Source organism: Phoxinus phoxinus, assembly GCF_949152265.1.
Source record: "Phoxinus phoxinus genome assembly, chromosome: 16".
Lineage (NCBI taxonomy): Eukaryota > Metazoa > Chordata > Actinopteri > Cypriniformes > Leuciscidae > Phoxinus > Phoxinus phoxinus.
In genome coordinates this window covers 5,572,869-5,589,874 of record NC_136891.1, presented here as the reverse complement: position 1 = coordinate 5,589,874, position 17,006 = coordinate 5,572,869, and the positions used below count along the sequence as shown (strand labels likewise).

Genomic DNA, 17,006 nt, shown 5'->3' with positions numbered 1-17,006 from the left:
TAAATAGTTAAAAACCAAAAGTTCAAAAGTTTGGGGTCAGTCCATTTTTTTTTTTTTTTGAAAGAAATTAATACTTTTATTCAGCAAGGATGTTAAATTGATAAAAATGGATAGTAAATATTTATATTGCTAGAACGTTTTATTAAATCAAAGAATCCTGAAAAAAAGTATCACGGGTTCAAAAAAAATATTAAGCAGCACAACGGTTTCAAACATTGATAATAAATCCTCATATTAGAATGATTTCTGAAGGATCATATGACACTGAAGACTGGAGTAATGATGCTGATGAAAATCCAGCTTTGCATCACAGAAATAAATTATATTTTTAAGTATAACAAAATAGGAAACCATTATTTTACATTTTAATAATATTTCACAATATAATAACTATTTTTGATCACATAAATAGGCTTGATGAGCATAACAGACTTCTTTCAAAAACATTATAATAGTAATGTTTCCAAACTTTTCATACTTTAGTTTAGGGTCCAATTCACACTATTAACTGACTATTAACTATCCATTTGCCTCAATAAACTCAAAATGACTGGCTAGTTAGTAGTTGTTACAGTGCGTTTAGGTATTGGCTAAGATAAGATGGATGTAGAATATGGTCATGCAGAATAAGGCATTAATATGTGCTTTATAAGTACTAATAAACAGCCAATATCCTATAATATGCATGCTAATAAGCAACTAGTTAATAGTGAGAGTTGGACCCTAAACTAAAGTGTTACCATATATATATATAAACATAAGGCACAATTTGCATGATTTTAGCTATGATTTAAAAACAGTTAGCCGCGTTGAGATTTTGACCAAAAATAAATAACTCTCAGTTCGTTCTTTAAATACATTCTAACACAAAATGACCTTGATTATGTGTTTGATTATGTTTTTTATAAAAGAAAAAGAAAAAGCTGTAACTATGAGTAAGTTGTATAACCAAGGTAACAATTATTTACAAGAGCGCACAGCGGATTATAAAGTGTATTATAAGACACACAAAGAATAAAAGAGAAACAAACACAAAAGAGGAAAGATAAAGATGCAAAGCGAGTGAGAAAGAGCCGGAAAAACAAAGTGAATCCGAGAGGAGTTGGTGACAGTTTGTGGACAGCGGCTGCAGTTTGTCGGTCGTGGTTCGGTGTCTCGGAGCGGACCTGTCAGGCGGTGCGCGTGTTATCTTGAGAAGCGAGTGATTAATGAAGGCAGAGCAGAGTTTGGGTACAGAAGAGGCGGTCGGCGAATGATCAATCTTAATGAGCTCTCCTGCCGACTGCATATTAACTGCAGGGGACGTAATGTATGGCTCGTGGAGGGTTGCTCCCTTCTTAAGAACCATAATAAGAAGAGACTGCATCACACCAACCTCCCAAATACATCTCAATGGATGATGGCAAAATAATTATCTAGCGTTGACTCCTCGCACCTCGGCGGCGGTAGACGTTCACACAGGGAGACATGCTCGCATTTACACCTGCTTTCACAAATTACGGTAACAAGCACTGGGATTATCGGAGGCTTTTGAGTGGACTCGTCTTTGTTCTTTATTCTAGTAATATAGAACACGGATGCGCCTGCACAAAATCCTCAGATAATCCACTTTATGTACCCCTGTTTGGGATGGCAAATGGACTAGTTTAATCAAAAGAGGCGAATCAGTCCATGCACGGTAGTACAAGTCTGCCTTCTTCACATTCAAAACTGTATAATCGCTTAATGCCGGGTTCAGACTACACAATGTCTGTTATGATAGTCAGATTATGCAATTTTGACTCATAAATGTTTGTTGTGGACAATGTGGTCAACGATGTGGTTGTCCGATATGACAAACTGACACTATACGAGATAAAACGATCAATTCTTGCGTCCCGACGGCCATTGTCGTTTAGGAATCTCCACAGCACACTACGGGCCCTATCTTGCACCCAGCGCAATTGACTTTGTACGCCGACGCATGTATCATTCCTATTTTGCACACGACGCACGGCGGACTTTTCCCTCCACAGAAATCCGCCGTTATAATAGCAATCCGCCATGGAACAAGCGTGCCTGCTCTTAAAGGGAATGTGAGAGGACGCTCTGATTGGTTTATTGCACGTTACGCCCCAAACCACACCTATGAATAATGAAGCTACTTCAGAGTTCAGACCAACCCATTTTAGATTTGCGTCGGACGCAAGAGTCTTTTATCCCGCCGGTATAATAGCAACAGTGCCCGGGATCCGCCCACAAAGTTACTTGCGTTTCGCGTTTGATACTTGCGTTTCAGATTGTCAAAATAGGGCCCTATACGTCAAACGCATCGTGCCAAAATCAGGCTGATATCGTGTGGTCTGAACCCAGTAAGGTAAGTTGTTACATTAACTGTTTGCGCTAAAAAAGTTATAGAGATTATGGCAACAACAATTAGTCAATAAAATGAATAAAAATCAGTTGTCATGGGTCTTTGTGGAAAAGGGAAAAGTGTGGAAAGACTTAATTATGAACTGGATGTACAGTACAAGTCACAAGTTTGACCATATCTGGCTTCTTAATGAACATTAAATGCTAAATAATTCAATAAGTGGTGTAAATAAATATATTAAATATACACACTCTACCTCTAAAAGTTTGGGTTCAGTAAAATGTTTGTAATAAAGTCTCTTCTGCTCACCAAAGCAACATTTATTTGATTAAAAATACAATAAAAAACTAATATTGTAAAATATTGTTTAGATTTTAAATATTTTTAGCAGTGTCTTCAGTGTCACATGATCATTCATTTGAAGCTCAGGAAACATTTCTTATTATTATCAATGTTGAAAACAGTTGTGCTGCTTAATACTTTTGTGGAAACCGTTACACATTTTCTTTCAGGATTCTTTGATGAAAAGAAAGTTCAAATTAACAGCATTTATTTTAAATATCATTTTTTGTAACAAATGTAAAAGACTTTACTGCCACTTTTGATAAATTGAATGTCTTTAGTAAATAATAATAACTTAAATATATTTATATATATTAGACTTATATTTTTCATATAAATATATATATTTATATTTAATTAGAATTGTAAAACTAAAATTAGGGGGAAAAAATATATAATTTACTATTATTATAAAGTTTGTCTGTAAGATTATCAAAAGATGTCCAAACATTTGACTGGTTTATTTCTGTCTGTCTATTCTTCTTAATCTAAAGGAATCTTAAAGGAATTTTAATTAACCATTTGATAAGCAAAATATCACCAGAAATCATATATACTCACACATTATACTGAGGGTAATAAAGTGAGACAAAAATGAACTGACACACCACCTTCAAAACACACCAAAATTACTCGCTGGCTAAAATATTTGAGGCTGCTCGATTTTCTATTAAACCTTATTAAATACTTCTTCATTTTAGCCTTGACATGAAATCTTTGCTAATAAATTCTCATATGGATATCTGAACGCAGCCTCCGCCAGCAGACAGAAAAGAAATTGCAATTAACAGTCTCATCTTCATTCCACCGTCTACCGATGTTGATCAGGGAAGAGCAAATAGCATCCGCTCATTCCATTAAAGGGATAGTTCACCCAAACAAGAAAATGATCTTCCAAACCTGTATTCATTTCTATGTTGTTTGAAGAAGTTTCTGTTCCCCATTGACTTTCCACAGTATTTTTGGAAGTCAATGGCGACCAGCAACTGTTTGGTCTTCCAAATATCATCCTTCATGTTCAACAGAAGAAAGAACTTCATGTTTAGAACAGCTTGAGGATTTTGACCATTTTTTGGTGAACTATTCCTTTAAAGCCAAACCTTCCACTTTCCTATGCAATAATGATGCACGACTTTTAATTGAGTGCACAGAGTCATTTTTAAGGTTTAGCGAATGGACGGTGAATGCATAATTCATCTATTTTGCATAATTCATCTGTTTTGCCATGCTGATCGCAAGCACGGACGCTCCATATGCATCACATGGATTGCTAACCCGATGCCAAAGGAGTGAAAACACCACTAGATAATCATAAACCAGACATTTCCCTTCCATTGACAGACAGCAAGAACTCAAAATTGCTTCCTGCATTCAACAGTCAAAGACTAGTTCCAAACATCGTGCTTTTAAACAACACGCTTGCCATTCACAAGCAGGTGTACAACCATCTGAAATTTGCTATTCAAATGTGCAAAATTTAAATGTGATAAATATGAATGTTTCCCATCATGACAAGAAGCGTCCGCAATCAAACATTCGGCTCATTCAATCTTTTTGGAGGAAAATGGGAATAACGAAGACGCAGCCACAACAGCCGCCTTCACATTTTAAAGAGCACATTCATCCTCCTAAACACTACGAGTACGCCGGAAAAGGCTTCCCAATCCCATGAATAGCAATAAATGTTGTTGAGGCTAAATGCAGCGGCACTATTTCACTGTACGGTCACTAGGGGTGTGCCAAAAAAATCGATTCACAGAAGAATCTAGATTCTCATTTGCAACGATTCAGAATCGATCTGAAATGTCCAAGAATCGATTTAATAAATAAATAAAATCAGCTGGCTGTTCGCCTCCATTTTTGTAACTAGCCTATACGGGACGTGAGCGGCAAATCACTAAAACAAAAAGGAAGCAAATGGATGAGAGGGAGATCTTTCGTTCCTACCATTTGCATGTGTTTTAAGTCCTGTCAGTTTAACAGGGCGCGCTTGACAGGGCATAAGAACGAGCAGAGAGAGAGAGAGCCGGCCGCGCGCGCGCACTCACCCGAGCGCTGTCTGCTCTCTCTCTCTCCCTCGCGCATATGAATCAAAATCAATTAATACGATGGTGTCGGGAAAAAAACTCTCCAGTGATGAAATGGTTTCTGTGTTGACAAATCTTGTGCGATATCCTAAACTGCCGAATGCATTGCTTGTTTTTTCTGTTTACATTTCATTGTGAATGCTGCTACGTCAGAGCGGCTAAAGCGTCAACAAGATTCCCCGTACTTTTTGACAAGCGTCCTTGACAGGGCGGCCATAGCTTTTTTGCAGCTCAAGTCGGCGGCGGTGTGAACGTACAGTCAGCCGCCAGCTGCAGACCAACGCACACTGCAGTGCTTCACGAAACTCCCTGCCAACTCCGAGAGGGCAAAAAAAAAAAAAAAAAAAAAACTCGGTCTATCGCTGCTTCATCGCCAGGTAGCTTAGGGGTAGGACTGTTATTCATTTTGAAAGAAGCACTTTATTTTCATAACTTGTTATTCTTTAAGTTACTGTGTCTGACTGAGAAATATAGATGTTTTTTTGTCTTCACCGGTTGTGTTCTACATGATATTTGTGGTAAACTGCATCTATTTTCAACCATTTTGTATTATGAAGAAGCACTTTTGTTTTGTTCCAACTTATTTTATAGCTAGATACTAATGAGTAGCAATTGAGAACCAGACAATGTTTTTGATAAAAGGCACTTCCCTGAGAATTGAACTTAATAAATGTGAAAAAGACACTTTAAAGTCTCCGTTTGTCATTCTGTATAGCAAAGCAGATGAGAGTAGATCATGATCAGAAACCCGATTAGAAATCATTATGGATAAAATCGAAATCGAATCGTTTTGAATCGAAAATCTTTTTGAATCGAAAATCGATTTTGAATCGAATCGTGGCCTCAAGAATCGGAATCGAATCGAATCGTGAGATGGTAAAAGATTCCCACCCCTAACGGTCACGCAGATTTACCAGCGCAACATGCAAATAACCCAGAGGAGTCAAAGATGAAGCCCTCGGGTCCCACAGCCGGTGGAGGATGATACTGTGAGGGGAAGATCCACTCTTTTCATTAGTTGTCTCTCATTTTAAAGCTTGCATCTTAAAGTGGTGAGACTTGTCTTGTAATTTTGCACGGCGTTCATGACAGATTCACCTGGCTCTGTGGGGGACTCCGAGGTTAAGACTAAGATTATTACGAATTATACACGTTTTCTTCCACTCAATGATTATTAGATATGATAGCTAGACCGATCATTAAAATGAGACATCTCTTTTGAACTTCAGTTATAATATGCAGCTTTTAAGGACTTATTGATAACTTTTTTTATAAATTATTAATTTGATTAATAATTTAATTATGTTTATGCATTATTAATATCTTTATCAGAAGCAGCGAGCTTGTTTCTTTTTCTTGTCAATATGAATTTAGCTCATAAAAAATAATAATGTAAAAAAGTATGTACAGTAGATAATTTTATCATCAATAAGTCATTGCTGAATCTGAACACTTTTTCTTGAACATATTGAACATTAATGCAATAACATTCCAAAGTTTAAATGTGTCTGAAGTATCCATAAACTTTTTTAAGACTGTATATCATATTTATAAATAACATTTGCTATTCCATAAGGTCTAGAATTAAAATAAGATATATCTTTCGAATTTTCTGATAATATTTAGCTTTCAAGGGTTTAATGACACTAACATTTTATAAATGATATACATAATTTATATTACTTTATATTATATAAATTATTATACATATATTATATAAATAATTTATATTAATTGTACATTTTTGTTAATATATAAAACTCAAAAGCAGTGAGATGTTCTCATGGTCTTGTCAAAACAAAACAATAAAAAAAAGTAAATAAAATTATATCATATTAAATTTAAAATAAATAAATAAAATAGTGCTGTCTTAATTTGATGTATTGTTGTCTAATTCAGTGATATTCAAACGTTTATATGTGTATCCAAATACTTTTTGAGGACACTGTATATAATTAATTACATATTTAAATAATATCAATATGCACCTCTATAAGGATATAACTTTATATTTGCTTTCGATAAACCCAATGCTTCAACGGACCTCATTATTTTAGATTATCAGTTAAGACTATAAGGCAAAAAAAGCTATTAGGGACACAAATAAACGCGCTCATTAAAATGTCTGAAACTTGCAGTGTGGCTTCCAGATAAGCTCGTAATTAGGAGAACACAATGACAGCGATATTTTAATAAATGCACACAAATGCAAAAGTGTATATGGGAGAGACAGAAGCAGCACAGGCCCTGCACGCGTCGAAGCGGGACGCTCCCGGGGTGGCCCTTGTATCGCAGTGTTAATCATCTGTCTAAACTGATTAGTTCCCTAATTGAACAGCCAAAACGACCCGTGCCATTTTAGGTGGTTTGTCTGGAACGGCAGGGGAACGCTGCTTGAAAACTCTCGAGCTGTTTTATACAACAATCCCGAGCCCTCGTGAGCTGTGGCTTTGCTTTAAAACCACAGGCTCTTTATTTACAATGATGCATCATGGGATTTGGTGTACTGTAGGGCACCGAACCCTCCTGGAGGTGCTTATGTGCACACGGGGATCATTTTACATATTTATATTATAATCTAGACACAATATCTGAAGAAAAAAACACATTCCGGCTGCCGGCAGGGGAGCTTTCATGAGCATCGGATGAGGACAGAACGAGAACATTACGCTACTCTGGATCGATTTTTCCACATGCTATTTTTCGATATAAGGTTACGTCCTCCACCACACGCTTATCCCCGCAGAGTTATGGCATCATTCCTCCAGTCCCTGATCATTAACATAGATGTGCGTTCATTTATAAATGCGCTCAGGCTGCGTGGCTCTCGAGGCAGGGCGTTCGCCGCATGGCCCGAGGCCGATCTGTCTTAATGAGACAAGGAATCCTGCAAAGAGTCTGTGTTTGCCTCCATGTCAACGACCCAGTAGCTTGTCTCGACTCATTCCTCAAGACGGACTCACGGGGAGTCTGAACTGCGCCGGATAACACGACTGTCGTTTCCAAGAAAACAGATCAAAGTCTCACGAGTACTAGTGTCACTTAATGCCATTCCGAATGGTGGATGAGCTTTCTGACTCTGAATTCACAAAGTGCTTTAAAAGACACACACATTGCAAATAACAACCAACTTGATTAATGGGGCCAACGTACATAATATTAAACACATATTATGTTTATTACATCTACAAATAAATAATAAAAAATAATAATTATTATTATTGTTGTGCATGTAGATGGATGAATGGATGATACAGACAGACAGGCAGACAGATGGCTAGATAGATAGTACAGACAGACAGACAGACAGACAGACAGACAGACAGACAGACAGACAGATAGACAGATAGATAGATAGATAGATAGATAGATAGATAGATAGATAGATAGATAGATAGATAGATAGATAGATAGATAGATAGATAGATAGATGGTACATAAAGACAGATGGATGACAGACGGATAGATGACAGACAGACAGAGAGACAGACAGACAGATAGACAGACAGATAGACAGATAGACAGACAGACAGATAGATAAATAAATGGGAGGTACATAAAGACAGATGGATGACAGACGGATAGATGACAGACAGAACGACATACAGACAGACAGACAGACAGATAGAAAGACAGATATATATATATACAGACAGACAGACAGATAGAAGATGGATAGATGGATAAATGGATGGTACATAAAGACAGACAGACATGTGGATGGATGGATGGATGGATGGATGGATGGATGGATGGATGGATGGATGGATGGATGGATGGATGGATGGATGGATGGATGGATGGATGGATGGATGGATGGATGGATGGATGGATGGATGGATGGATGGATGAAAATCCATTGCTTTCAACAATAAATTTCAAGTGCATAATCAGTGCAGTGGTGTTCATTTCCATTCTGTTAGGATCCATTCAACTGTTTATTTACACACGAGTGGGTTTTGTATGATATAACACCTCCTAAGAAACGTGTCTCATTTGGGTAAACGACTCTAAAGTAGATCAATTATAGAGGGCTTCTTTAAGGCTGACTAGTCATTCAGACAACCCCCTGACTAGTCAAGTTTAAAAATGCACATCCCGCCAACACACACACACACACACACACACTGAATACATTCACTCACACTTCACAGTGCAATCTGATGATAAATTGCCATTTCAAACCCAACGAGTGAGTCAAATCCATTTGTGTTTGAACATTTTTCTTTTTGCCTGGGAAACAACGTAATCCTTTTACTTGTGAATTCTGTCACCGGCAAAAATCCTCCCCAAACAATCTCTGCTGCATATTGAGATTTACAGAGGTTACCATCTCAAGTGTTTGAAAAATCTGCAGCCAACATGTTGGCACCAAGGAACCAACTCTCCTCGATCAAATAAGATATTCATGTCTGTTTTGGTGGCAATCGGGGCCAACGTCTTGCAAGTCTAAAAATATGGGCTCAGTCTTCAATCTGTCTTGTTTCGTTGCAAAATGTAGTGTTTTTAGGCAGCTGCTCATTGAGAAACAATATATTTTGAAGCGTGTCTTCCCTTCTGAGTGTGACAGAGCAGCGCCACTGGCATCTTTCCCAAAAACAGCTGTCGGCCTTAAACACCACATGTCACTGGCAAAGACTACACTCCCCCATTTCTCAAAGCCGTATATTTATGCTGATAAGACACTCAGAACAATATAAATCAGCTCAATGGCAGTGAAACAACCCCTGGGCAGCCTTAAATGTCTTAAACTTTTTGAAGTTTTTCTGTTGAAAAAGAATATGTTAAAGATTCCAATGATCAAGATCCAATGACTGCAATCTGATCGTTCAATCAAAAGCAGAAGACAGACTAGAAACAGATACATTCGTGGTCAGATGTGTGATCACCTTGTAGATGAAATGAGAGATTCGATATGAACTAGAAATCTGATCTTATGAAAAAGGGCACATAGAAGATAGAAGTGCACACACTGTTACACTAATGAGTCCTCCTCTGCCAGACTTTAATATGGATTTTATTTTTGTGCCATAGATTAAATGGATGTGAACTAATGGTAAAATGCAGCAAAACTCATTTGTCAATGGATTTGTAAACCGCAATGCCTTTAATATCACCGAGCAACTTCAGCTTATATTCTACTAAACTGAAATCACTTTGCACAAAAGGTTAATCTAAGTCAATGCTGTAAAACACTAAAAAAATTTGCAACCAAAATCTTTCAAGAACAGACTTGACACATAGAAATTTTAGAAATTTGGCACTCAGGTAGAGGATAGTCTGAATATTAACCGGAGCAATTTTGGAGTCTCTATCTCAATCCCTCTAGTGCCACCAAATTTGCAATCATCTTCATGCTAATAACTTTTGAACCGTAAAGGGCTAGAAACATTCCTTAACTCAAGCCAATTTGATTCATTTTCCGTCATTGAAATCTTTCAAAAAGCTGCACATCAGTGCCAGTTTGCAACTGGCTGAACAGAATACTATGATCAAAATACTGTAATGATGTAATCAGAGTTTCTGTCCGTCTAAATTCAATAAGTACATATTATTTTACAGACATAACTACCTAAATTGAATGCCACTAACCAGACATTTTGTCAGGTGTACTGGTGCACCATTTGACTCCTGAAAGATGTGTAAAGTAGAGATGCACCGATTGCAATTTTCTTGGCCGATTTCCGATTTTTTTGTAAGTGTGACCTGCCGATACCGATTTTTGCAGATTCCGATTTACTTACTAAGAACTATAATTGACAGCATATACAAACAAAAATCTACTTTTCTTCAATGCAAAATTTTCTTTTCATAAAAAAAACACAAGTAATAATGTCAGTAATAATAAAGAACAAATAAACAAATTGCAAAAAACAGCACAAATAAATGAGATATGAATAGAGATATGAAATAAACACTGCTTTAAGTTTTTCAGGTGGGTCTAAAAATAGCAACGGTCTAACGGTTAGCACTTGTTTAAGAAATACTACAGAAATATAAATGTAAAGTAATCAAAATGTAAAATAACACTGGATAGTCTTTATTGTAAACATTAAATACAAGTTATTAAAATTACAAAAATTATTCAGTCGAGAGCAGAGAGTGATTTTCTGTGTCTTTTGTTCTTTGATTAACATGTTTTTTAACATTACAGTGGTATGAAGCAGGGCGCGATTGCTAATAATAGACAGATATCACACGCGAGTCCCGCGGATATAAAGGAATAAGGGCATTTCATTCTACCGAACTACCCGCAAGTGCAACTACTCACACAGGTCAGTTTATTTGACGAATTAAACTTGTGAGGTAACGCAGCGCTGTTTCACACGCAGTTGTCCACGTCTGTCGCCATGGTTACGTCAACGCTATGGCAGTACGAGCGGAAACCGAGGATAGCACGGATATTGCGTCATTGACAGGCAAAAACATTTTCCAGGACGGCCATTATTTAAAATCGGAATTTCTCTGAAATAAAAAATCTTTGGAGACTTTTGGGATATTGCAAGTACACAACAGCAGGAAATATATCACACTGTGTAAGTGATTTTTGGATATTGTATTACAAAATTCTTACATATTGTACCTTTAAGTGCTGTAAGAGAGGCGGCTTTATGTCGATCAGTGCATCTCTAGTGTAAAGCCAGCCAATCAAACTGAAACTGTTCATCTTCTGTGAGCTATTGCCATTTTGTGTTCAGTATGCATGATAATGGTCAGTGAACGGATTGAGGCTGAGACAGTTTCCCAACCGGACATCAGTCAAATGAAGCCAAATTGGTCAAATGAACCAGCATTCAAAACATTGTGTGGAACAGAGTGTTCTTAGAAAGCATTCCACACTCAGAACTATTTGACGGGAACATGTTCCATTTAATAACAGCCAGAAGCAGAAAGAATGGCCCTCCAAATCTATGGTAGAGTGTCACGCTGCCACTGCTGCTAACCTTGCCCACTGCACTTAAGCACAACGCAGCTGTATTAAGAGAGAAAACTCAGACTCTTCATGCTGCTTCTGGTGTGTGCTGACCCATGAAGGATCTGCGCTTCTTTAAAAGGATGTAGCAGCAGGAAACAGAGCTGAAAACGGCAGGGAACCCAAGTTCTCCGTCAACCAGATCTTAGAATTAAAGTCATCCGATGTTCTAATTTGGGTCAACAAGGTGAAACGTGCGAGTGAATAAATCAGCTGACCCTCAAAGTCAAGAGAACCAGAACGTTTCTAGCCAATTAAGAAAGTGAACAGAATTTATCGAAACTGAACGGTACAGTATGTTACTATTCAATCCATTGCAATTCATAAGAAAACAACTGGATCACAATTTAAACTGACGCAAATGAGCGAGAGAAAATAAATCTTTAGCATGAGTTTTAGTCTCTGACCACATGGAGAGACATTAGAAAACCAACTTCTTCATATACCGAACTATAGGAAATTATGTAAAAGAACAAACAAATAAAAATATTTATACAAGGACCTAAAGTATCAATGCAATGCAATAAAGCAACAATACCAATCAAATATATCAATTTATGATTGCATCTGTAGAGTACACTGAAAACCCTGCTGATGATAAAAATAGCTTAAACCTGACTTGCTGGTCTAAACTGGACATCAAACTTGTTTGGTTGGTCTAGTCTGGTGGTTTAAACTGGTTTCGGGCAGTTCTGTTGGGTTGGTCAGACTCAGAGACCAGCTAGAACAACTCAAACCAGCTTAGGCCACCAAGTCATGTTACACTGGTTCAAGTTGTTGTTTTCTCAGCAGGGAAAAATCTAAAAAGAAAACATTTGCTTAGACTGATACAAACAAGACTTAATTTACAGAGACATAAAGCAACTGGATTGCAGTATTATGTAAGCGGTGCCTTTCACATGGCACATTAGTCTGCTATAGTTCTCACGACAGGAGAGCTAAACCTGCTTCAATGCCACTGCTTTAACTGTGCTTTGAGCAGTTACATTTCAAAAATGCATGCAAAGTCTAATGTAATTGGCTCTTTTGCATCTTAAGAGACAATTGCAAGTTGCATCGATGTGGAAAGTAAATTGCACTCATTTTATAGAGCTCATAAAAAAAATCAAATGAGCTTCGAAAGCCAATCTAAACCTAGATTAAAAGCTTCATTAAATGTGAAAATTGCTCAGGGAATACGCAACATCTGTTTCTGGACTGACAGAGTCTCGTCCAAGGTTATCTTGTACAAACAACGATTTACAGCCTTGAAAACCGTCAAGAATTCACAGCAGGAGACTCTTAGGAACCGGCATAAAAGTTTGCAAGGAAGAGGCCCTGATTATGTGACGGTTGTTTCAGGACTGAATCCGCGACCTTGGAGATGCTTTTCATACCGCGGGCTGTTACTCAAGAGGTTTTAACAGTGTCTCGCTGACATGTTAGTGGTCAATTTCCTTGCCGACATCAAATGCAATTCCCTGGAAAAGATATTTCAAGACATCCTCGGGCATGTTCATTAGTTGCAAACGCAAAAGCTAAGGGAAGCGCTTACCTTTCGGATGACTCGGGTCCGTGAACTCGTACTTCCCCATTCCGACCGTACGGAGCATCTGAAGCCCGTTCTGACTTTCCTGATTCACTGAGGCCGGCGTTGGCTGAGTCGTCGCTTGCCCGTTCGTTAGCGGCAATGCGGCGGAAGGCAAAGTCGGAGGCTGCATGAGCGGGTGCGTCATGTGACCGTTTCCCATCACGCTCTGAGGGGAGGGGTGGACTACCTGGCCGGCTGTCGTCAGGGGCGACGGGGTGATTGGCGGTTGGCTGGTGGCGTAGGGCGACTGGTTCTGGATGTTGAGGACCATGCTGCCTGGCGCTTGGGAAGAGAGGGGAGGAAGTTGGAAGTGTGCGGTCATGAGCGGATGGTGTGGGGGGATGGGCGATTGGATGGATGGGGTCACGCCAATGATGGGAGACTGGACGGACACTCCTTGGCTGTAGACGGGCGGCTGTGGCATCCCATACGAATGAGCCATCATGCTGGCCTGACTGACCGACACCACTGGAGGCACCCATGGGGGCCCTGCGGAACAACAACAGAAGAACCAAGTCAAGGACATCCAACCTCACATTTGACATTCAGCCGTACACTTTATTTGGTGGATAACCATGTGCAACTAATTTTTTTATTATATGGAATCACAAGGTGATAAATGAACCGTCATATTTGTGCATCGGGCAAGTCTGCTTCTATCCCTATAGCTAATTTTCCAACGCTTTTGGATAAGAAAGTGTCCGCTAAAATAACCAAAAACCAGAATAGAAGGAACTTTTGGATGTTATTTGGAGGAGATTAATTTAACGTCTATGTGAATTGCTCTTCATATTACCTCTGTAATGAGACACATTTTGTAGTGAAATTCAACGTAGGCTAGGGATTGCGAGAGATATTTGGCTGTTGTTTACATTATTCAATAGCCTGCATGGCCTGACTGGTCCATTCATTAAAGAATCCATAAAAATATTAAGCAGCCCAACTGTTTTCAACATTGATAATAATAGTAAATGTTTCTTGAGCAGCAAATCATCATATTAGAATGATTTCTGAAAGATCATGTGACACTGAGGCCTGCAGTAATGATGCTGAAAATTCAGCTTTGCTAGAACTAGTGTTTGGTTCTGGGTGTGGGATTTCCTCATAACAACTGTGAAATATGTATTTCTTTATGCATTATTCATCTTTTGAGGGTCAAATCAGAGTCATTCATCGATGCAGTAATGCAGCAAGGTTACGACAGATGAGTGTACGCAAGAAGCAAAAACTTACTGTTTATATTCATCTCCACACTATCACTATAATTTCAGAGACAGACAGAGTTATGATAGCAGATCCCACGGGTGGTTACACACTAGAGAAACCTCTGATGGGGCGTTTGATTTAAAGGAAGGTGTAAAATCCGTTTTGAGAGTGTGGGAAGAGCCGGGTCAGTCTGAAATCAAGTGGGAATACAGCGAATTGGATTTCTGAAAAACTGGACCTGTTTTAGCTTCACATTGATCGATGGATGTTTACGTCAATGTATCAAAAGAGAAAATTTTCACGAACCCTTGTGGTTTTCATTTGATGCACAATGAATTTGCAATGTTCAAGTTTAGACTAGAAATTTCATGGGTTTGACATTGGTGTACACTGAAATAATTTTTTTAAGTTGCAAATAAAACAAAAATGATTGCAGTATGTTTTCTCTTGTCAGTATTTATCGGTCATTCTACTTCAAAATTCAAATGTTACTTGCCGTTTCTTTGTGAATATAAGCAATTTCTGAGTTAATTTTTTTCTACACTAATTTTTGTTCAGTGTACTTACCTAAAATTGTTGAAAGATCATGAAAAGTTGTACTGTGGTGTACTTATGGCTCAGTGTCCCTTTTATTGACGATCCAGCACTTCTTCTAACTTGCCAAACCCACTCATCCTAACCCATTTTTAAATACAATAACATAGACGGTACACTTAAATTTGGCATAGAGACTGTTTTCAATCAGAAATTGCTAATCATTTTAATAAATTACAATAGAATGGCAAGTAACAATAGATTTAAATGTGAAATTTAATGGCTTGAATGTCTTTATCAAGACTGACTGTCTTGTAAAACATACTTCCAAATTAACAGTGTATATAACAGATAATATGAATCATAATAAACCCACTCATATCTCATGCTGAAAACAGATTATAATATTTCACCAATGTTTATATATGAATAAAAGACTAAATTAAATCTGTTCATCATACAAAGCGATCGAGTCTCTTCAGAAAATTCGGACTAAGCCACTCAATTCATATGGATTAGTTTTATGATCTCTTTATGAACTTTTTGAAGTGTCAAAATGATAGTTGCATAGCTGTCAATGGAGGAAGAGAAAGCTCCCGGATTTCATCAAAAAGATCTTCATTTGTGTCCCGAAGATGAACAAAAGTCTTACGGGTTTGGAACGACAAGATGGTGAGTATTTGATGACAGAATTTTTGGGTGAACTATCCCTTTAACTTGGTCTTAAAGGGACAGTTCTTGCAAAAATGAAAATCTTGTCTCACCCATCATTTACTCACCCTCAAGTCATTCCAAACACGTGTGACTTTCTTGTGCAAATCCGGAGATATTTTGAAGAACATTGGAGGCCAACAAAACTGGACCCCGTGATAAAAAAACAGACATTTTTCAAAATATCTTCCTTTGTGTTCCACCGAAGAAAGAACGTCAAATGAGCTTGGAACGGGTGAGTAAACTATTTTTGTCTTTAAGTCTTACATTTTTTGAGGATTTTAAGCCTGAGGTCACGGGATCGAAACCATATTGCTACTGTTTACCAGACAGCTTACTCACAATGCAACATGGCAGATTTATCTCATGAATATGTGCTCTTTGTGGACCAGCGGCTGCAAAAATAGCTCCTCAACAATGATGGTCCATAACACAAAATACACCAGGCGGGGAAAAGATTAAAAAACATTAATCATGACATTGGCCTTCACCGCACTATAGTCTGAAGAGACAGGAATATACTAGCGGGAATAGATTCGCTGCAGCCTGAAATGAGGTGCGTGCATAATTCAGAACAAACTAAAGGATAGCTGCGCTCAATTTCAACCACCGTGGACACGCTAACAAAAGAAAGTCCAATATTTCCTAGTCTATTAGACACAAAAGTGCTATTAACCAAAAAAGTAATTCCCAGACCATTTAAGCATTTTCTGCAGATTTGTGCACTGCAATCAAGTCTTTTGATGAAAAATCTATCATTAGATTATTAAAGAAATAAATAAATAAGAATGAAACTCAATTATAGCCCTAGCTTCTGCGCTGAAAAGCTAATGAAATTAGCAGTATGGATCCTAGTGTTGATTGCTCATATAATTACAATGTTCATGGGGATAAAATAGTTGTTTCATAAGAGTGCTTTTGTCCTCGCAGAAGAGTCTAAATCTCGTTTTTTCCCAAAGTTAAATCAACCACTAATTCTTACAACGGTCTCTTTTGATGGATTTAAATTGAAGTGCAAATCGACGTAATGCAAAAGCCAAGTCTTTGTGAAACTTTTGGAACAAGTTTTTTTTTTTTGCCCGAAAGGACTTGCTCACCGCGCGCTGCTAACCGTCATGATTAATGAACGCCTGCAGAGTCGTTACGAGATTCGCTGATGCTTTTTTGTCTCTGAGCTAATGGGACGCGGATCTCGGCTCCAGATATGTCATATTACACCGAGCGCTGTCG

The 17,006-nt window shown here is 38.0% G+C and overlaps 1 protein-coding gene across 3 annotated transcripts in view; it reads right to left on the bottom strand.

The window, feature by feature from the left end:
• klhl29 (kelch like family member 29) overlaps positions 1–17,006 on the bottom strand; it is a 253,702-nt gene that overhangs the window by 89,962 nt on the left and 146,734 nt on the right. For all 3 annotated transcript variants that reach the window (XM_079584475.1, XM_079584477.1, XM_079584476.1), the window contains one exon: positions 13,290–13,814. In XM_079584475.1, coding sequence (XP_079440601.1) covers positions 13,290–13,814 — 525 coding nt within the window. The remainder of the gene's footprint in view (positions 1–13,289; positions 13,815–17,006) is intronic.